General features: G+C 45.2%; 1 protein-coding gene across 1 annotated transcript; it reads right to left on the reverse strand.

Moving 5' to 3' along the window:
* Positions 1 to 20883: 20883 nt before the first annotated feature.
* LOC147975542 (uncharacterized) lies at positions 20884 to 22185 on the reverse strand. The gene is made up of 2 exons (XM_087520477.1): positions 21790 to 22185; positions 20884 to 21735 (listed from the first exon to the last, which is right to left on the reverse strand). Exons 1-2 carry the CDS (start codon positions 22183 to 22185, stop codon positions 20884 to 20886), a joined length of 1248 nt encoding a protein of 415 aa, XP_087376603.1.
* Positions 22186 to 22534: the final 349 nt, after the last annotated feature.

The following is a 22534-nucleotide window of genomic DNA, read 5'->3' on the forward strand; positions in this document are numbered from 1 at the left end:
GGTTGGAGGCACAAACTCATGTCACAAATCTCTCTTCGTCTTGGGCCAACTCATGTCGTAAGTCTCCGAAGGTACGTGAAGCCACCATGTGGACGCGTAGTCGTGGAAGTTCCTTGTGGCGCACTTCACTTGATCTTCGGGAGGAACTTGATGTAGCTTGAGGTAGTCGTCCATCAAACGCTCCCACTCGAGATACTCCTCGGGTTCTAGAGTCCCATAGAAAGGAATCTTGTGGTCGGTGTCGAGGTCGTAGTAGCTCGTGGAAGTCGTGGACTTGAGGTTGGGGAGCTTCTCTTGAAGTGCTTGTGGGCAAAGATGCCGTATGTCTATAGGCGAAGATGCCTTGAAGTTGCTTGGCGAAGATGCCAAGGGAGATGGTGAAGTCGTTGAGCGGTTGTTGGTGTTGAGCTCTTGACCTTCACGTCCTTGTTGGTGATGGTGTCGATGCTGATTTGATTTTGCCGGAGATGGTAGCTCGGAAACATGTGCTCTTGAGCGTCTTCTCGAAGATGAGGAAGACCGCTTGTAGGACTTGATGAGGGCTTTGATCTCCTCCATTTGAGCTTGCATCTTGGCGTCGTTGGAGTTGTTCATGGCATCGAACTCATCATTGTTGTTGTAGACCGAAGATGAAATGCCTTGCCTATCCATCACTCCAAGAGAAAAATGTGAGTGGTAGAAAGAGAAAAACGAATACCAAATGTACCTTGACCAAAGTTGAAAGTAGATCAATGATCACTCCAATGTGGACAAGGAAATAGCACAATTGGTATCAATTCTTGTCGGTTTCTCACACCTACACAGATAAGGCTTATGGTAGAGCTCGATGAGGATAGTGGCACAAAAATTTGATGCAAAATGTTAGCAAGAGTCAATAATGTTGAAAGAGATTCACAAATTCGCAAGTGTAACAAGTAGACCAATTGCAATGAATGGCACACGGACAACAAAATGTGGAATCCATAGAGAACGCTCGTGTTGCATAACTCAAGAGAGACGCTAGCACGGTTGCGCAATAGGCGGATATGACACTTGTGCACAACCTATAATATGCAAAATGTAACAACTTCTATCCCAAGTATGCTATGTATATGGTGTTCCAGTGGTATGATCCAAGATGATCGGATATGACAATTTTATATGCAATGGGGTATGATGTTATGGCACTTGCTTACAAGCTTCTTTGATCTTTCTCTTTTGCTTAAAAGCATATATTTTTTATATGGCCACAATGCGAAATGCACAAACCAAGATAGCAATTGGGTATATACGGGAACAATCTTGTGACACAAGGGATGATATGATACCAATATGATATGGTGTGTATGCGATGGAAGGTGTAGATCACTTGTAGCGACCTGACCCGAATGAATCACGTCTACTGTGCTACGGTGTCATCCCTGGATCAGTAATGCTGACACCACACAGTACATCGAGGTTTTATAGCAGAGTGGCTATCACACACTTATTACATCGATGGCTCAAAAAGAACTTATTACACTGAATATGGCTTAAGGCCATATAATATCGATAACAGCGGAAGACTCGGAAGATAAATGGGTCCATCAACTCCAGCGGCATCACTGAGTATAGAACCACGACCTAAAAGCTCTTTACTCGTCGTCTGAAAAGTCTGCAACATGAGAAGTTGCAGCCCGAAAACGGGTTAGCACATGGAATATGCTGGCAAAGTAACACATAGAGAGTAATGGAATGAAACAGCTATACTATATGCATATATGGCTGGTGGAAAGCTCCATGGTTACAGTTTTTGCGTAAAGCCAATTTTTCCCTACTGCAAAGGAATAAATTTATTTACTATCATGGTGGTTGTGAAACATTGAGAATGGTTTACAGCATTCTCATTCCCAATTAAAAATAATTAAAACCCAATAACATTAATTAGAAGTAACATGTTGAGATTCACAAAGATATTCAAGTACTAGATACTCAAGTTGTCCATAACCGGGGACACGGCTAATCATGATTAGTTTGTAAACTCTGCAGAGGTTTGCGCACTTTTCCCCACATGACTCGATCGCCTCCATTGGTTTTCTCGCACTACATGGTGTTTGAGAAACGGATGACAGAGACATAGTCTTTCAGAAGCACTAGCACCTTACATGTGGGGTAGACCGGTACACCTACATCCCCTACATCTGCTAGTCCACCCCGTAAGAGTTCACACAACTTAGTCAACTATGCCAGAGCCCATAGTAGCATGTGGCTGCACACGGAAGTTTCTAGCATGAAAGATCTTATGATCCCTTTGAGCCTGGGTGGCGGTCCGAAAAAAACAGGCAAGTCCTGATAGACATCAGGTGCCTCAATCCACCCAGATGTGTGTTTAAGTTGCCACCTTAGATAAACCATTAAAATTATCAACTCACATCTGTCATGGATATCACTCACCCAATCCACGTCTACTAGCATAGCATGGCATAATAAGCAACGTAGAAGTAACTCCCAAAGGTTTCATAATAATACAGGTAATAGGTACTACCTCATCTACTTCCCATCCCACAATTTAATTAGATCCTAATCATGCAATGTGTGAGGATTGATCTAATGCAATAAAACATGGGTTGTAGAAAAGGTATGATCAAAGTGTTACTTGCCTTGCTGATGATCCGCGAGTCCTAGGGTTTCGAAGTAACAAGCAGCGCAATCCAGGTAATCTATCGCAGACAAACAACAAGCATACAATAAGTACTCATCTAATGCATAAGTAAAACTCGAACGAGAGAACGAACCAGGTAGTTCAACTTAAGAACTCCAGTTGCAAAGAAAGAAAGAACCGAACAAAGAATCAAACGGCGAAAGAAAACAACTCGGTTCTAGCAAGTTGAAACTAGGTCAAAATTTTACTGTAGCAAAAGCTTGTTCAAGTTGATTAGATGGAACGGCGGTTTCGAGACGAAACTCCAGGCGCTTGAATCACCTGATTCCGATAAACGAGCGAAAAGAAAGACTAGAAAGAAGATCGGATCTGAGATCACGATTGCGGAATAAATCCGACGAAAAGAAAAAGAAGAACGGTTAAACGAAGGGATGTCGTTAACCTAGAAGAATCCGGTGATCACGTTCGTTAGGACGAACGGTCCGGCGAACGGTCCAAAGACAACTAAATCGGAGAAGAAAACGAATCTGATCTAGGGTTTCGGAGAAGAAAAACCGAACGAAAAACCGATCTAGAAAACCGGAACGGTTTAGAGAAGAAAAGAATCGGAACGATTAGAAGAAAACGATCCGAGAAAAAGAGACGCGGGGCAACCTTGGCGAGGTCTCCGGTGAACGGGGCTCCGGCGGCGGCGGCGTTGGGCGGCGGCGGCGATGGCGTGGGTGACGGGCGGCGGCGGTGTAGGCAAGACGCGGGCGGCGGCTTAGGGTGGCGCGGCGACTAGGTGCGGCGGTGGCGTAGGGCGCGGGGTGGCGGCGCGGGTGAGGCGGCGGCTTAGGGCGGCGTGCGGGTGTGGCGGAGCTCTAGGCTTTGGGTTTGATGATTTAGAGGGGGTGGGGTGCTTGGGTATTTATATTGGGGAGGGGAGGGGTTTACTTGGGGTAGAGGGCAAGGAATTAGACTAGGAATAGGAAAAGATCTAGAAATAGAAAAGGAATATACGGAAGTAGGACCAAAGTCCTACTAGGATTTCCTAAAAGAAAGAGGCAGCGGCTCCCTGGCGCCTTGCGCCTGGCGCGGCGATGGCCTTTGGCCCTCCTCGCCGGCGGCTTGGCTTGTGGCGGCTTGGGCCTTTGGCCCAAGTCGCTGGGATTTTTGTAAACGGTTCCGCGCTCGAAAAAAAAACAGAAAAACAAATCTACCGGACTCCAAATCTAAAAAAGTAAATTTTCCCCGACTCTTAAAAATGAGCCGAACAAAATGAACTTTTCTCCGGACCTAAAATGCAATTTTCGAAAACGCGCATTTTTCCCTATCCAAATAAAATGCAAATAAAGCTCCGGCAAACAAAAATTGATCTATTTATTAAATCTTCATTTTCCTAAATTTTGGGAAAGTCATATTATTCCCTCTCTCATATTTTGACACCGGAAAATTTATTGAAGATAAAACAAATAAATCAAACGATCCTCTTTTCAAAATTTGAGAAACTCCCAAATATGAAAATAACGAAATCTCAAACTCTCTCCGGAGGTCCTTGAGTTGCGTGAAATTTCTAGGATCGGCCAAGATGCAAGAAAATATGTTATTCATGATGATCTAGTGTATAACATTCCAAATTGAAAATTTGGGATGTTACAAACCTACCCCCCTTAAGATGAATCTCGCCCTCGAGATTCGGGTTGGCTAGAAAATAGGTGAGGGTGGTCTTTGAGCAAATCTTCTTCTCTCTCCCAGGTGGCTTCATCCTCTGAATGGTGGTTCCACTGAACTTTGCAAAACTTGATAAACTTGCTGCGGGTAACTCTGCTGGCATAATCGAGAATCTTGACTGGCTTCTCCTCATATGTTAAGTCGTCCTTCAACTGAATCGCTTCAAGCGGCACGGTATCTCTTAGCGGTACCTCCACCATCTCGGCGTGACATCTCTTCAACTGAGAAAGATGAAATACATCATGAACTCCTAACAGTCCCTCTGGTAATTCCAACTTATACATGATTTCTCCCATACGTTTCAAGATCTTAAACGGTCCAACGAAACGCGGTGCTAATTTTCCCTTAACTCCAAAGCGCTTAACTCCTCGAAGTGGGGATACTCGAAGATAAACTCTGTCTCCAGTTTCGTAAATTATCTCCTTGCGTTTTGAATCTGCGTAGCTCTTCTGCCTGGACTGGGCTACCTTGAGCCTATCGCGAATCAACTTAACTTTCCGTTCAGACTCCTTAATCAAATCTGGTCCAAAGAATTGACGGTCTCCAACTTCGTTCCATGACAACGGTGTCCTGCACCTCCTTCCGTATAAAGCTTCGAAAGGTGCCATCTTCAAACTGGTTTGATAACTGTTGTTATAAGAAAACTCCGCATACGGCAAGTTTTCGTCCCAACTAGATCCATAATCTAGTGCACAAGCTCTCAGCATATCTTCCAAAATCTGATTGACTCTCTCGGTCTGTCCATCCGTCTGTGGGTGAAAAGCTGTGCTGAACTCTAGTCTAGTTCCTAAAGTTTCATGCAACTGATTCCAAAACTTTGAGGTAAATTGGGTTCCTCTATCTGATACGATACTCCTCGGAACTCCATGCAAACAAACGATTCTAGTCATGTATATCTTTGCCAACTTAGCACTGGTGTAAGTGGTCTTAACTGGAATAAAATGTGCTACCTTTGTCAAACGATCAACTACTACCCATATTGAGTCATAGCCTGCTTTCGTCCTGGGTAGTCCTGTGATAAAATCCATGCCTATCTTATCCCACTTCCATTCGGGTATCGGCAATGGTTGTAACAATCCCGCCGGCTTCTGATGCTCTGCCTTTACTCTCTGACATACGTCACAAACTGCCACATATGCTGCAATATCCTTCTTCATTCCGGTCCACCAAAATGTTTCCTTTAAATCCAAATACATCTTGGTATTCCCTGGGTGAATCGAATATGGTGAATCATGTGCCTCTTGCAAAATCAACTTCCTAATCTCTGGGTCATTGGGCACATAAACACGGTCTTCAAACCATAGGGTATTGTGCTCATCCTCACTAAATCCCTTTGCTTTTCCTTCGCTCAATTTCTCTTTTATAGCAGCAATTTCCTTGTCAGATTTCTGAGCTTCTCTGATCTTATCCATCAATGTTGACTGAATCTCCAATGCTGCTACATAGCCTCTCGGAACTATTTCCAAACATAGCTCATGAAGGTTTTCTGCTAATTCCTTTGGTATTTTCCCCGTCACTAGGGTATTGACATGGCTCTTATGGCTCAATGCGTCAGCTACTACATTAGCTTTTCCAGGATGATAATGCAATCTCATATCATAATCCTTGATGAGTTCCAACCATCTCCTTTGTCTGAGGTTCAACTCCTTCTGAGTGAAAATGTACTTCAAACTCTTATGATCCGTGTACACCTGACAATGATTTCCAATGAGGAAATGTCTCCACGTTTTCAACGCTTGCACTACGGCTGCTAACTCCAAATCATGCGTGGCATAATTCAACTCATGAGGCTTCAGTTGTCGTGAAGCATACGAAACAACTCTTCCTTCCTGCATAAGCACTGCTCCAAGTCCTCGACGTGAAGCGTCGCAATACACCTCATAATCCTTGGTCTGATCTGGCAATATCAACACTGGTGAGGTAACCAATCGTTTCTTCAACTCCTGGAAACTAGCCTCACACTCCTCAGTCCATTTGAACTTAGTATCCTTCTTCAACAATTCCGTCATAGGCTTCGCAATCTTTGAAAAATTCTCAATAAATCTCCGGTAGTATCCCGCGAGTCCAAGAAAACTCCGGATCTCTCCAACTGTTGTTGGTGCTTCCCATTCGGTTACGGTCTCAACCTTTGTGGGGTCAACTGCTATACCTTCTCCAGATATAACGTGTCCGAGGAATCCTACTTCCTTCAACCAAAACTCACATTTGCTAAATTTGGCATATAACTAATGTTCCCTTAGTTTCTCCAAAACCAAACGCAAATGTTCCTTATGTTCCTCTTCATTCTTTGAATAAACCAAAATGTCATCGATGAACACTACGACGAACTTATCCAAAAACTCCATAAACACTTTGTTCATCAGGTTCATAAAATAGGCAGGTGCGTTAGTCAATCCAAATGACATAACGGTATACTCATACAGTCCATATCTTGTGGTGAATGCTGTCTTAGGTATGTCCTGCTCTCGAATCTTCAACTGATGGTACCCTGATCGCAAATCGATCTTGGAAAACACTTTAGCTCCTTGCAACCGATCAAACAGATCATTGATCATTGGCAGTGGGTACTTGTTCTTGATGGTTACTTCATTCAATCCCCGATAATCAACAACCATCCTTAATGATCCATCCTTCTTTTCCACTAGAAGTACGGGTGATCCCCAAGGCGAAGAACTTGGGCGAATGTAACCTTTATCCAATAACTCCTTAATCTGATTCTTAATTTCCACCAAATCCTTTGCTGGCATCCTATATGGTCGCTTCGATATTGGGCCTGTGCCTGGCAATAACTCAATCAAAAACTCAATGTCTCTATCCGGTGGCATGCCTGGCAATTCCTCGGGAAATACATCAGGAAAATCCTTTACCACTGGTACTTCCTCCTGCACAACTCCTGTTAGGCAATTCACTTGTGTCCTGTTTGGCACATGCCGGGATACATACTTGATCCTTCTTCCTTCTGGTGTGGTAAGCAAAATTGTCTTACTGGCGCAATCGATGTTTCCTCCATACATCGACAGCCAATCCATACCAAGAATCACATCCAGTCCTTGGGATTCCAGAATAATTAAATCCATTGGGAATACATGGCTTCCTATACTCAATGGTACTTGGAAACATCCTTGTCTGGCCATGTATTCTGCTCCTGGCGAGCTTACTAGCATAGGTGTTTTAAGAATCCTAGTGGGCAGGCTATACTTTTCCACAAATCCCCTTGATATGTATGAATGCGGTGCACCAGTATCAAAAAGAACGAGTGCAGTAAATGACTTAACAAAAAACTTACCGATTACTGCATCTGGCTGATCTTCAATCTCCTCCACATTAACGTGGTTCACCTGTCCCCTATTGAAAGGGTTCGGCTTCTTCCCAGAGCTTCCATTGCCATTTCCATTCTGGCCTTCGGGACATTCATTGGCATAATGTCCGGTCTTCGAACACTTGAAACAGGTGACTTGACTCAGATCTCTCTTGGTTGGGGTCGATGGGGTGGTCCGGTTCTGGCCGTTGCTTCCTCCATTCCCATTACCATTCTTGTGGCCATTATGGTTGTGCGAGCTACCTCCTCCATGGGTGTGCTGAAACTTAAATCCCGGTTTAGGGGTAAAACGGGGCTTCTGCTGGGCTCCAGAGTTATACTTCCCCTGTCCATACTTCCTCTTACGGTTCTCAATCTGCTGTTGCTTCCCTTCAATCATGATGGCACGATCTACCAACTCCTGGTAGTTGTTGAAACTCGCTACCATCAACTGCATGCTTAGTTCATCATTCAGTCCTTCTAGAAACTTCTCCTGCTTAGCTGCATCCGTAGCAACATCATCTGGGGCATAACGGGCTAGCTTACTAAACTCATCCACATACTGGCCAATAGTCCTTCCTCCTTGGCGTAAGTTGCGAAACTCACGCTTCTTTATGGCCATAGCTCCCGCTGAAACATGGGCAGTGTGGAAAGCTTGCTGAAACTGATCCCATGTGACAGTGTCAACTGGGTAAGTGGCTGTGAAATTCTCCCACCATGCTGCCGCAGGTCCGTCAAGCTGGTGAGCGGCAAACTTCACTTTCTCACCATCCGTGCATCCTGCAGTGGTCAACTCCCTTCCTATCTTGCGGAGCCAATCATCTGCTACTATTGTCTCGGTGCTACTGGAAAACACCGGCGGATTCAGCCTAAGGAAATGGGCTAAGTGGTCAACAGGTGGTGGTGGTGGTGGTGGGTTGTTGTTGTTGTTCTGCTGGTTCTGGACTAACATCTGCATCAATTGATTCTGCTGCTGGATCAACTGAGTGAGCTTCGGTGGAAATCCATTGTCACGTCTCAGAGGCATCTGAGGTTTTAGAAAAGACGAGAATTGAGAATAGAATGAGGTCTAAAGGGAAAACACTACCCATATGCTCATGAGGCAAATGCACACAAAATCACTTCAATCAATCAAACAAGGGCTTACAAACGGTCTATCTATCGCAAAAGTGCTCGACTATAATGTGTTTACATGGGGGGGAATACTACTACTATCTGGTGGTCATCTAGAAATTTGAACCGGTGGAAGACTCCATGATATCTGCTCCAGCTTCGTCTTCAAAATCAGGTTCACTTGGATCCGAATCGGTGTCGTCGATGATGATGTTGTTGTCCGGACATGCGACGTACTCGTCGTCCTCCTGGGATGCTTACTTGCTCTTGAGTTCTTCAATCTCCTGCTTAAGATCGCAGTTGTGCCTTGCTAGAGCTACGATCTCGTCCATGTAGTCCTTGCGTGTAGACTTCAGTTCTCTTTCTAGCTCGATGATCCTTGCCTTCGCATTCTTCAACTCTACCATATCATTGCACATCTGGTTCTCGTGGCGTCGAATGTGCTGGTTTAACTCCTGGATGAAAGATGCAATGGATCTATCCTTCTTGGTGCTGACTAACTCCCATTGTTCATCACGGCGTCCGCAAATCTGGTAGATAGTGTCCTTGAGGTCTTCTTGATAAACTTCTCCAATGCGTCCTATGGTGATATGAGCTGCCATGCTCCTTCCTAGACTCCAGGTTGGTGCATTGAAAACACTATCTATGGGCTTAGTGATTGGCGCGAATGTCCTTCCCGGAACGTGAGCGTGAATCTTCCAGCGCTCCTCTTCAGGCAGAGTGGCGTTGAAGGTTCCCATGAAGCTTGGTAATCCAATGTTCAGGTACTTGGTGACTTCCTTCAGGTGAAATCCAAATGGTGTGCCCTCATCCGGTTGAGCGTACTTAATCTTCACGTTCGTCATCCTAATAGAGTAGAAAAGATGAGGAGTTAGAAAATGAGGAGAGAATAGTGATCTATGGCTTTAACTTAGTGGTCGTGTCCTACAGTCAGCGTGTGCTCTGATACCATCTCTGTAGCGACCTGACCCGAATGGATCACGTCTACTATGCTACGGTGTCATCCCTGGATCAGTAATGCTGACACCACACAGTACATCGAGGTTTTATAGCAGAGTGGCAATCACACACTTATTACATCGATGGCTCAAAAAGAACTTATTACACTGAATATGGCTTAAGTCCATATAATATCGATAACAGCGGAAGACTCGGAAGATAAATGGGTCCATCAACTCCAGCGGCATCACTGAGTATAGAACCACGACCTAAAAGCTCTTTACTCGTCGTCTGAAAAGTCTGCAACATGAGAAGTTGCAGCCCGAAAACGGGTCAGCACATGGAATATGCTGGCAAAGTAACACATAGAGAGTAATGGAATGAAACAGCTATACTATATGCATATATGGCTGGTGGAAAGCTCTATGGTTACAATTTTTGTGTAAAGCCAATTTTTCCCTACTGCAAAGGAATAAATTTATTTACTATCACGGTGGTTGTGAAACATTGAGAATGGTTGACAGCATTCTCAATCCCAATTAAAAATAATTAAAACCCAATAACATTAATTAGAAGTAACATGTTGAGATTCACAAAGATATTCAAGTACTAGATACTCAAGTTGTCCATAACCGGGGACACGGCTAATCATGATTAGTTTGTAAACTCTACAGAGGTTTGCGCACTTTTCCCCACATGACTCGATCGCCTCCATTGGTTTTCTCGCACTACATGGTGTTTGAGAAACGGATGACAGAGACATAGTCTTTCTGAAGCACTAGCACCTTACATGTGGGGTAGACCGGTACACCTACATCCCCTACATCTGCTAGTCCACCCCGTAAGAGTTCACACAACTTAGTCAACTATGCCAGAGCCCATAGTAGCATGTGGCTGCACACGGAAGTTTCTAGCATGAAAGATCTTATGATCCCTTTGAGCCTGGGTGGCGGTCCGAAAAAAAACAGGCAAGTCCTGATAGACATCAGGTGCCTCAATCCACCCAGATGTGTGTTTAAGTTGCCACCTTAGATAAACCATTAAAATTATCAACTCACATCTATCATGGATATCACTCACCCAATCCACGTCTACTAGCATAGCATGGCATAATAAGCAACGCAGAAGTAACTCCCAAAGGTTTCATAATAATACAGGTAATAGGTACTACCTCATCTACTTCCCATCCCACAATTTAATTAGATCCTAATCATGCAATGTGTGAGGATTGATCTAATGCAATAAAACATGGGTTGTAGAAAAGGTATGATCAAAGTGTTACTTGCCTTGCTGATGATCCGCGAGTCCTAGGGTTTCGAAGTAACAAGCGGCGCAATCCGGGTAATCTATCGCAGACAAACAACAAGCATACAATAAGTACTCATCTAATGCACAAGTAAAACTCGAACGAGAGAACGAACCAGGTAGTTCAACTTAAGAACTCCGGTTGCAAAGAAAGAAAGAACCGAACAAAGAATCAAACGGCGAAAGAAAACAACTCGGTTCTAGCAAGTTGAAACTAGGTCAAAATTTTACTATAGCAAAAGCTTGTTCAAGTTGATTAGATGGAACGGCGGTTTCGAGACGAAACTCCAGGCGCTTGAATCACCTGATTCCGATAAACGAGCGAAAAGAAAGACTAGAAAGAAGATCGGATCTGAGATCACGATTGCAGAATAAATCCGACGAAAAGAAAAATAAGAACGGTTAAACGAACAGATGTCGTTAACCTAGAAGAATCCGGTGATCACGTTCGTTAGGACGAACGGTCCGGCGAACGGTCCAAAGACAACTAAATCGGAGAAGAAAATGAATCCGATCTAGGGTTTCGGAGAAGAAAAACCGAACGAAAAACCGATCTAGAAAACCGGAACGGTTTAGAGAAGAAAAGAATCGGAACGATTAGAAGAAAACGATCCGAGAAAAAGAGACGAGGGGCAACCTTGGCGAGGTCTCCGGCGAACGGGGCTCCGGCGGCGGCGGCGTTGGGCGGCGGCGGCGGTGGCGTGGGTGAGGGGCGGCGGCGGTGTAGGCAAGACGCGGGCGGCGGCTTAGGGTGGCGCGGCGACTAGGTGCGGCGGTGGCGTAGGGCGCGGGGTGGCGGCGCGGGTGAGGCGGCGGCTTAGGGCGGCGCGCGGGTGTGGCGAAGCTCTAGGCTTTGGGTTTGATGATTTAGAGGGGGGGGTGCTTGGGTATTTATATTGGGGAGGGGAGGGGTTTACTTGGGGTAGAGGGCAAGGAATTAGACTAGGAATAGGAAAAGATCTAGAAATAGAAAAGGAATATACGGAAGTAGGACCAAAGTCCTACTAGGATTTCCTAAAAGAAAGAGGCGGCGGCTCCCTGGCGCCTTGCGCCTGGCGCGGCGATGGCCTTTGGCCCTCCTGGCCGGCGGCTTGGCTTGCGGTGGCTTGGGCCTTTGGCCCAAGTCACTGGGATTTTTTTTAAACGGTTCCGCGCTCGAAAAAAAACAGAAAAACAAATCTACCGGACTCGAAATCTAAAAAGGTAAATTTTCCCCGACTCTTAAAAATGAGCCGAACAAAATGAACTTTTCTCCGGACCTAAAATGCAATTTTCGAAAACGCGCATTTTTCCCTATCCAAATAAAATGCAAATAAAACTCAGGCAAAGAAAAATTGATCTATTTATTAAATCTTCATTTTCCTAAATTTTGGGAAAGTCATATTATTCCCTCTCTCATATTTTGACACCGGAAAATTTATTGAAGATAAAACAAATAAATCAAACGATCCTCTTTTCAAAATTTGAGAAACTCCCAAATATGAAAATGACGAAATCTCCAACTCTCTCCGGAGGTCCTTGAGTTGCGTGAAATTTCTAGGATCGGCCAAGATGCAAGAAAATATGTTATGCATGATGATCTAGTGTATAACATTCCAAATTGAAAATTTGGGATGTTACATCACTAATGTGCACAAGTAACGTTGCTGGCAATACTCAAATGGCTAGTCTCGATAGGCAAGTGACGCAAAATGGGCTAGGGGTTATCAATGCAATTGCAAGGGAATATACAATGGAGGGATACCACGATACCGAGATGATATGGAGGTTACCGTCCCTGGCGATGATAAGTGGCAGTGATCTTGATGGAGATACCAAGATGATGGATACTCGTCCCTAAGTAGCCGAAACACCTTAGGAAATGGAAAAACCATGAACTCAAAATCTCAAATGTCAAATGGTGGTAGCAGGAATGCGGTGGTGGTTTTGTGAACGTGCAATGATGGGTTATACGAGTAGGCAATGCGGAAGTGGAGGGTAAGGTTGGCTATACACGGTGTCGGAGTTGGAAGCACGGTCCGTAAGTAGCCTAAACACCTTAGGAGACACAACTCACAACACAAACAAAATTGGGTTAAGTCGGGGTGGTGGAAGTGTATGGTGGTCAAGCCTATGCGGAAGTTATGCTGGTGGTGGTGGTTGATGAAGAAGCAACCATCCCTAAGTAGCCTAGACACCTTAGGAGACTCAAATCACTCCTCAAGAAACCACTAATGCAATGGGGAACAAAATTGGTTAGGTTGCGTAAGTCGGTGGTGGTTATGCAGAGGTTGTGGTGGAAGCCCTAGGCGAAGATGCCAAAGTTCCAAAAATTTGATGGAGTCAAATGGTGATGGTAGTATTTTTGTGGGAAGGGGAATGTCAAGAGCTTTTCAACGAGCTAAAGAACGTTAAAAACGAACTCCGGATGAATTAGTTATGGACAAAACGGTGAAATGGGAAAGGCTGAAATGCCAGGGGCCGGACATCCGGGCTCGGGGCCGGAAATCCGGGACCTGATGTGCAGAACCATGCAGATTTAGTGCCCCAGGAGCCGGATGTCCGGCCGGGGACCCAGATGTCCGGCCTTTGGCCCGAATGTCCGGCCCGACGAATCCAGATCTCGTTTGGGGTGGAAATTTTCGAATTTGGGGTGGAAATTGATGATTCCAAGGGCAAAATTTGATGGATTTTGTGGGTGGAAAGTGGGGAAAATTGGGGATATGCTAGATCCACTCGAAACCAAGCAAATCCATGGATCAAAATCAAAAAAACTTCGTCAAACGAACAAATCAAAAAAAATTGGGGCTATTTTTGGTGGGGATTTTCGAAATTGGGGAAGAACACAACAAAATTAGGCTAGAAAACAACGAGGGAGGCTCTGAAAACGTGATCAATGTGGCTCATGATACCAAGATGATGTAGGGTAGAACGCTAATCGCCCGATCTTTCATGAAAGGAGCGGATCCCGCGATGAACACGAAGAACACGAGGGGAAACACGAGGGGAAATCACAAAGGGAAACACAAGAGAACACTCAAACCAACAAGTATGATCACACATGTGCTAGATCCTCGCAACACGAGAGGAGATATAAGATCCACAATCAACAAGGGAAGATACAAAGGGTAACCGTTCTTCTCCATGAGGAGGTCTTGATGTCTTCTCCGTGAGGAGGTCTTGAATCCAAGGTGGATCTTCTCCGTAGAGGGGCCGCGGTCTCTCTCGCGGAGTAGATCCGATATGGATGAGCGTAGCTCTATCTCTCAAATGAGCTATCAGAACACTAACCCTAAAATGTAGGTGGAAGGGGAGTATATATAGTCTAAGGGGCGAAGGGGTACATGGGCCTCGGCCCAGATGAACTCCACGCAGGCAGGGAAGGCCGGACGTCCGGGCGTCGGGCCGGATGTCCGGGCTGGAGGGCCCGGATGTCCGGGCTGGCGGGGTTGGTCTTGTTGCTCTCGGGTTCGGCAGTGTCCGGATTTCCGTGGCCGAGGCCGGATGTCCGGGACTTGGCGAGGTGCCGGATGTCCGGCCGCTGATGCTGTTGGCCGTCTGTTGGGGCAGCCCCTACGCGTCTGCCCAGGCGCCGGATGTCCGACCTCTGGCCCGAATGTTCGGTCGCTGTAGCTTGAGCAGCTCCGTATTCTTCCGTCGTCGCTTCCAGGCTTCCCTCGCGAGGATGGTGTAGTTGTTCCTTGGCGCTTGCACTCCTCCTCGTCATCCGTGAAGCTCCGACAATACCTATGCATGCACACGGGAGAAGTGTCAAGTAGTATACCATCCTCGAAGGGGTCAAGTGAGCACGTGTAAAGGAGATGATTCAACTTTGAGTATGTGAAGTAGATGTCGCACGTGTCACTCGCCGAACGGAGTCTTGACATGGTGATGTCCATAGGATGCTCCGCATCGTAATGTGTTGTCCATGTCATACTGCAGGGGTTGGAAATACGGCAATGGTGTCCGTAGGCCCAACCAAGTCCTTGGTGTGCTTTGCCGGCGCCACTTCCCGGGGTGGGTCACGTTGCCCGGTGAGGGTCAGGTTCCACAGTTAGCACTGAGCTAGGAGCTGTACGTGGCTGCCCAGGCCCTGCTAGAGGAGAGGGTTGACAGTGTCTTGTGCGAGACGGTGGCCGACATTGTGAGGTGGCGGTTTTGGGTAATTTCTCCTTACAGAATTAAAAATCAACATTACCTAGTGATTGTACTAATTAGTGTTGTCTTGTTCGATTGCAGACCTTCTACAGGTGTTCTGAGGAACACGAGGCGGAGGCGGCTAGTGTTCTCGAAGCGGAGTGCAAGCACCTACTTTAGAACTTACTACACGAGGCTAGGGTGCAGGCTGTTCGAGACTACTACGCCTCGACTAACATTAGGAGGGCCAAGAACAAGTGTCGTGGCAAGTATCTGAGTAAGGAGAAGTACCTGAAGGTAATTACCTATCTTAAGGCCTTGTACTTAGTTTCCTTGATTTCATTCATAGGCGTAGCGCTGAAATTTCTCTTTGCCAAACTTAGGCGCCCCCGAGATGGTGTGCAGATAGGATGGACTATTGGGAGGCGTTGGTGGATAAGTGGTGCTCTCACCAATGGCTAGCCGAACACGACAAGGCCAGGGATAAGCGTGCCCAAATGCGAGGTGTGCCACACCATCATGGGAGCTCCAACCTGTTTGAGTATGGGGATCACTGGGTATGTGGTTTGATCCCTTAACGATTCATGCAATTTCATTCTCCATGCTAGCTTGACCCCTAACTAATATGTTGTTCCTCTCTTTTAGGCGAAACACAACAAGAAGGGTGTGCCACCGCCGTACGACCTCTATGCCATGGCCCATACTACCCCGTTCAAGAAGGCCAAGGCATTCTCCAAGGATAACCTCGATCATCCAGACAGCTTCACCAACACCTCCTCCCACAACAAGCTCGTGAAGTACAAAGACGTTGGGAAGACGAGGAAAGGGGAGGACTTCAACTCGAGCCAGACTCCTTTGGATCTAGAGATCGTGACGCTATCTGGTGATGGGAGGTACCATGGCTCGGTAGCCATTGGGGATGGAGTCATACGTTGTCCTAGAACCCTTCAGGACAGCAAGAAGCACTAGACGAGCTCCGATCCTGAGATACCTCCTCGTCCACGGCCAATGGAACTCACCATCGAGGCTAGGGCCCAGGAGCTTCCGGCGGCGGCAAACATGCAGGCTAAGGAGAGGGAGAGGGAGTTGGACGAGAGGACGGCTAGTCTGTTGGACGCGGAGAGGAACCGGAAGGACGCATCTCACCGGGCCCTATACGAGCATCTCGTGGTAAGTTTCTCCTGCATATTAGCCAAATCATGCACGTAATGTTCATTTCATTACTAACTAATATGACTGACTCGTGAAAACAAAATGTGTAGTTCGTGTGCGAGAAAAATGGCCAGACCCCTCCGCCGATGCCCCAGATTGGTATAGCGGAAACGATGAGTTTCATTTGAATGGTCATTAGTTACTAGTATTCACATTTCAGTTTCATCATGCTAACGAGACATTGCAAGTGATCTTTGGTCCAGCATGCCTCCCGACAAGCATCGACCAATCCTTCTCCATCTCGCACTGGCACAACCCCGACCCCGACCGGTCCTTCTCCGTCTGGCACTGGTGCAAACCCGACCGGGCCTTCACCTCCGTGATGACGACAAGTTTTCTCTAGTGTTTTGCGTATGAAATGCATAAAGACCTAGACTTATCTTTATTTCCTCCAAAATTCTTACCATAATGACCTAGACTTAGCTTATCTTCCTCCAAAATGACATAATTAGCTTGCTTAGCTCCAAAATGATCTATACTTATCTTTGTTTCCTCCGAAATGACCTAAGTTAGCTCTAATATGCTAAGTTATCTCTAATATGCTTAGTTACCTCGGTTTTCTCAATAATGACATACACTTAGCTTACTTATGTAAAAATGGCATAATTAGCTTACTTAGGTTTGAAGTGGCATAACAATCTTGGTGACCTCATATATTCACATAGTTAGCTTATTTTCCCCGAAAATGACATAATAAGCCTAATTAGCTCCAAAATGATCAATTTTACTTAAGTTAGCTCCAAAATGACCTAAGTTAGCTCTATGTTGGGTCTAAAATGCTAAATTAGCTCTAATATGATTAGTTACCTGGGTTAGCTCAATAAAGACCTATACTTAGCTTAGTTATGTCAAAAATGGCATAATATGCTTAGTTAACTAAAAATGAATAATTAGCTAGATTAGCTCCAAAATGACCCATTTAACCTAGGTTAGCTCCAATATGATCCATTTTACCTAGGTTAGCTCCAAAATGACCAAGTTTACCTAGATTAGATCCAATATGATCCATTTTACCTAGGTTAGCTCCAAAATAACCTATTTACCTAGCTTATCTCTAAAATGACCTACACACTTAGCATTTTTACCTAACTTAGCTAAAAATGGCATTTTTACCTACCTTAGTTAGAAGAATAAGAAGATAAAGAAGAGGAGAGGAGAAAAAGAAAGAGAAGATAAATTCTTCTTTTTTTCTTCTCCCTTTTCTTCTTCCTTTTCTTCTTTTTCTTCTAGCTAGTCTTCTTCTTCTTCTAACTTTCATCTTTCCCAATTTGTAGATTTGCTTTAGATGAGGAAGCTTGCATTGATGGAGTGTACTCTTCTCCTTATGCTTCGTTTTTGTTTATGGAAACTTGTTGCAAACTTGTTTTGGATATGTATGTATGGATATGTTGTTGGAAACTTCTTGTTGGAAACCATTGTATGTTGGATATGTTGTTGGAAACTTGTATGTTGGATATGTTGTTCGAAACTTATTGTTGGTATGCTTGTTGAAATTATTTTAAAATGTGTGTGTGTATGTGAAATTCTGTCAAATTGAATGAATTTAAGAAAAGATAGAAAAAATAGGGGCTATACAGGTGCTTTGTCGTCTGCTGGCAGATGGCAAAGAGTTTTGCCATCAACCAGCAGACGGCAAACCTGCCACGTGGCAGCTACCTATGCAACCTGGGCTGGCCTATTTGGCAACTTTGCCGTCTGCTGGCAGACGGCAAAGACATTTGCATCTTTGTTGTCTGCCAGCAGACGTCATAGCATGCCACGTGGCAGCTACCTGGGCTGGCCTATATGGGCACTTTGTCGTCTGCTGGCAGAAGACAAAGATGCAAAGATGTTTGCCGTTTGCCAGCAGACTACAAAGCACGCCGTTAACCCCTTAATGGCCCTTAACAGCCCTAAGCTGCCACATGTGTCGTCCAGGTCCTTTGTCGTCGGTTGGCTGACGGCAAAGACCATTTCATCTTTAACGTCCGCCAGCAGACGGAAAGTGCCCTTTGCCGTAGCTTATTCAACCGGACCTGTTTCCGTCTGCTGGCTGACGGTAAAGTCTTTTGCCATCCGCTAGGCATGCCTTTGCCATCAGCCATGGTAGACAGCAAAGTCCCTAATTCCTATAGTGCAGGAGCCTTTATTTTCATGCATGGCTTAATGCCAACAGCAGCAACATGTTCTTTCTTGATCAACTTCTTCTTGTAAGTGACCTCATTATTAGCAATATAGTCCACATCTTCAGATTAGGAGGTTCTCTTCTTGCTATGCCTAGTAGCAGCCTTAGGTAGATTGCTGGGTGTGCTTCTACTTCCATCATCTGAGCTGCTTGAGGGACTAGTGCCCTCACTGAGATTCTGGTGCTCCTCTGACCTGTTCTGGCTGACACACTAGTCTGACATTGATGAAATTGACCCTTTGAATAGATGAGTATAGGTATAGTAGATGAGAATCACAGAGTACAGATGTTTTGGCAAAAAGAATGACTCAAAAACTTAATTTTAGTTTTTTGCAGAAAGCATTTTGGAGCTACCAATATGACAAACTCTGTGACACAGAAGCAACTTTAGAGTCTAAACATGTGAAATCGGTCAGATTGAGACATAGTTCGGTGAATCTGAGATGCTAGGGTTTCACTGAGAAAGTAAACCCGGTCACACCGATTTGTACACTTTTGTCAGACCAAGTAGTACATGTGCAATGGCCTGGGCGAAATCGGTGAGACCGAGTTTTTCAAATCGGTCGGTCCGAGATGAGTTCGACGGAAACCTAACCCTAAGTTTTTGGATCAAAATAATCTAAAGGAATTGGATAGGACTATTTCAATCGTGGCAAGAATCATGGCATTGATCTTTGTGCCAAGAATCGGAGAGAGGAAAGCACAAAGGATCGAGTTCATACCCTAGCTAGGTGATAAACCTGCTACGACGGTGATGGTAGCTAGAACCACGTCGGTATTTCCCTAGAGAGGGAGGGATGATGTAGCACAGTGACGGTAGGTATTTCCCTCAGTTATAAAACCAAGGTATAGAACCAGTAGGAGAACCAAGCAACACAACGTAAGAAGCACCTGCACACATATTACAACACCTCACAACCCGGCGTGTTAAAGGGGTTGTCAATCCATTCCGGGGTACGGTACCTCAAGATAGGCAAACGGACGTGAGGTAAATTGTAGTATATTTATAGATCGAACGCTAAATAAAATAAATTGCAGCAAGGTATTTTTGGATATTTGGTTTAACAGATCTGAATAAAAATGCAAAGGAAAAGTAGATCGCAAGGAAAATATATGAGAAAAAAGACCCGGGGGCCGTAGGTTTCATTAGTGGCTTCTCTCGAGAAAAATAGCAAACGGTGGGTAAACAAATTACTGTTGGGAAATTGATAGAACTTCTAATAATTATGACGATATCAAGGCAATGATCGTTACATAGGCATCACGTCCAAGATTAGTAGACCGACTCCTGCCTGCATCTACTACTATTAATCCACACATCGACCGCTATCCAGCATGCATCTAGTGTATTAAGTTCATGAAAAAATGGAGTAATGCAATAAGAATGATGTCAAGATGTAGACAAGATCTGTTTATCTATATGGCGGTAGATATAGATCTCATCTTTTTATCCTTAGTGGCAACGATACATACGTGTCGGTTCCCTTTCTGTCACTAGGATCAAGCACCGAAAGATTGAACCCACTACCGGGCACCTCTTCCCATTTCAAGATAAATAGATCAAGTTGGCCAGACAAAACCCAAATATCAGGGAAGAAATATGAGGCTATAAGAGATCATGCATAAAAGAGATCAAATAAACTCAAATATTTTCATGGATATAAAAACATAGATCTGATCATAAACTCGAAGTACATCGATCCCAACAAACATACCGCAAAAAGAGTTACATCATATGATCTCCAAGAGACCATTGTATTGAGGATCAAGAGAGAGAGATGAAGCCATCTAGCTACTAACTACAGACCCGAAGGTCTACAAAGAACTACTCATGCATCATCGGAGAGGCACCAATGGAAGTGGTGAACCCCTCAGTGATGGTGTCTAGATTGGATCTGGTGATTCTGGACTCTGCGGCGGCTGGATAAATATTTCGTTGACTCCCCTAGGGTTCTGGTATTTTTGGGGTATTTATAGAGCAACGAGGTTCGGGGGGCACCCGAGGTGGGCACAACCCACCAGGGCCCGCCAGGGCATCATGGCGCGCCCTGGTGGGTTCTGCCCCCTCGGGGCACACCAGCTGCAACCAGGGACCATTGCCTTCCTTTTAGCCCATAAAAAATCTCCGTAAAGTTTTGTGGCATTTGGAATCCGTTTGATATTGATTTTCTACGATGTAAAAACATGGAAAAAACAACAACTGGCACTTGGCACTATGTTTTTTTTGAAAGCTCACTGACAGTAGGAGAGGCTCCTACTGACTTTTAAATTAACACAACACCTGGATCAGGGGAGGTGTGGCCCCATAAATACAAGATAAGCTCTGGGGTACAAAAGGCAAGTTACAACTACAAAAAGAGGTAACAAAACAGACTAGAAGAAAAGATTAGGGAGGGGTAGAAGTCAGATGGCCGCCACCAATCCTCTGATGAAGGGGTGGAGAGAGTCCTTCGTGCGATGCACCATCATGGACATGTCATTTCTGAATCTGTCTTTCCAAGATTCCAGCGAGGGCATCACATTCCTAAAATGCTTATTATTCCTTTCTTTCCACACACCCCAAGCTGCAATGATGAAGATTTCCATGAATAACGGTCCACCCCAGGACCTTTTTCCCCCATGAATGAGTTCCAGCCTGCATTGGGAGTCATGCCAGTGCATCCCAATCGTATCCCAACACTGAGTTGCGAACGGGCATTTGAAGAATAGGTGGGCCACCGTCTCTTCCGGGGGCGTGTCACATAGCAAGCAGGTGTATACATCTCCTTCCAGCTTGTATTGCCTCCTCCTCAACATGTTACGTGTATTCAGATGATCTTCGAACAGCAGCGAGGCGAAAACTTTCCACTTGTTTGTGCATTTGGATTCCCATATCCAAGGGAAGACTATATCCACTGGAATATCCTTAAAGCAGAACTTATAATAATCATTTGATTTGAATATTCCCAGCCCTCTAGCATCCCAGACACAGCGCCATTTGTCAGTTCTGTCACTCTCAGGATTAAACCCAGCAGTTAGCGCCTGAATCTCCTCAACTTCCACTCTTGCCTGGGGAGAAAATGGTATATGAAAAGCCTCTCCAATGGTACTTGACCTCAACAATTTCTGCACTGTCACATCCTCCTCCCTAGCAAATGAAAACGCCCTCGGGTATGTGGTCTCAAGAGGCTGATCACTCCAGAGATCCTTCCAAAATAATGTCGTGCTGCCATCTCCAATTTGGATTTCAGTCACTCCTCTGAAGATATCCGATAACTGCATGAGATCCCGCCACTAGAAAGAGCCACATGGATCGGAAGCATTTGGTACCTTAACTGAGTAATATGAACTCCATATAAGGTTCACCCACGGCACATCCAGCTTATTATAAAACTTGTATAGCTGCTTTAACAAAAGACCTTGATTCTGAATTTTAAGGTCCACGATCCCAAGACCCCCTACAGCCTTGGGGCGGCAGACGATCTCCCATGAGGCAAGAGAAGTGCTCTTCGTCCCGTCTTCCGTCTTTTTGTTCCAGAAGCAATGCCTACGGACTTTATCTAGATGTTCCACTATCTTGGGAGGGATCCTAATGGAGCACATGGCATACACCATAAGCGACGACACCACTGAGTTAACATAGGTGAGTTTTGATCCGTAGTCTAACAGGTTACTGGCCACAGAGACTCTTCTCTCAACAGACGTCACAAGAGGCATAAAATCCATTACTGTGGGTTTAGTAGTCCCAAGTGGGAGTCCTAAATATGTGAAAGGCATTTCCCCCACAGCACAACCAAACATGTCAGCAAACTCCAGTGCTTCAGCGGGTGTAACATTAATTGGGATCAAGGTAGATTTTGAAAATTGAGTCGCAACCCAATTGAAGCCGCATAGTCCACCAGAAGTTTTTTCACAGTCTCAACCTGTTCCTTCTCAGCTGGGAGGAAGACAATCGTGTCGTCCGCATACTGAATTACCGGGTAGTCTCTCTCGGCTGACGGTAGTGGGGACTGAAGCAACCCCTCGCGGAAGGCATGGTTGATGGCATATTGCAACAGGTCAGCCACGAGGACGA

The sequence above is a fragment of the Triticum urartu genome, chromosome 4A (genome assembly GCF_056163025.1).
Source record: "Triticum urartu cultivar PI428250 chromosome 4A, HENAU_Tu73, whole genome shotgun sequence".
NCBI lineage: Eukaryota > Viridiplantae > Streptophyta > Magnoliopsida > Poales > Poaceae > Triticum > Triticum urartu.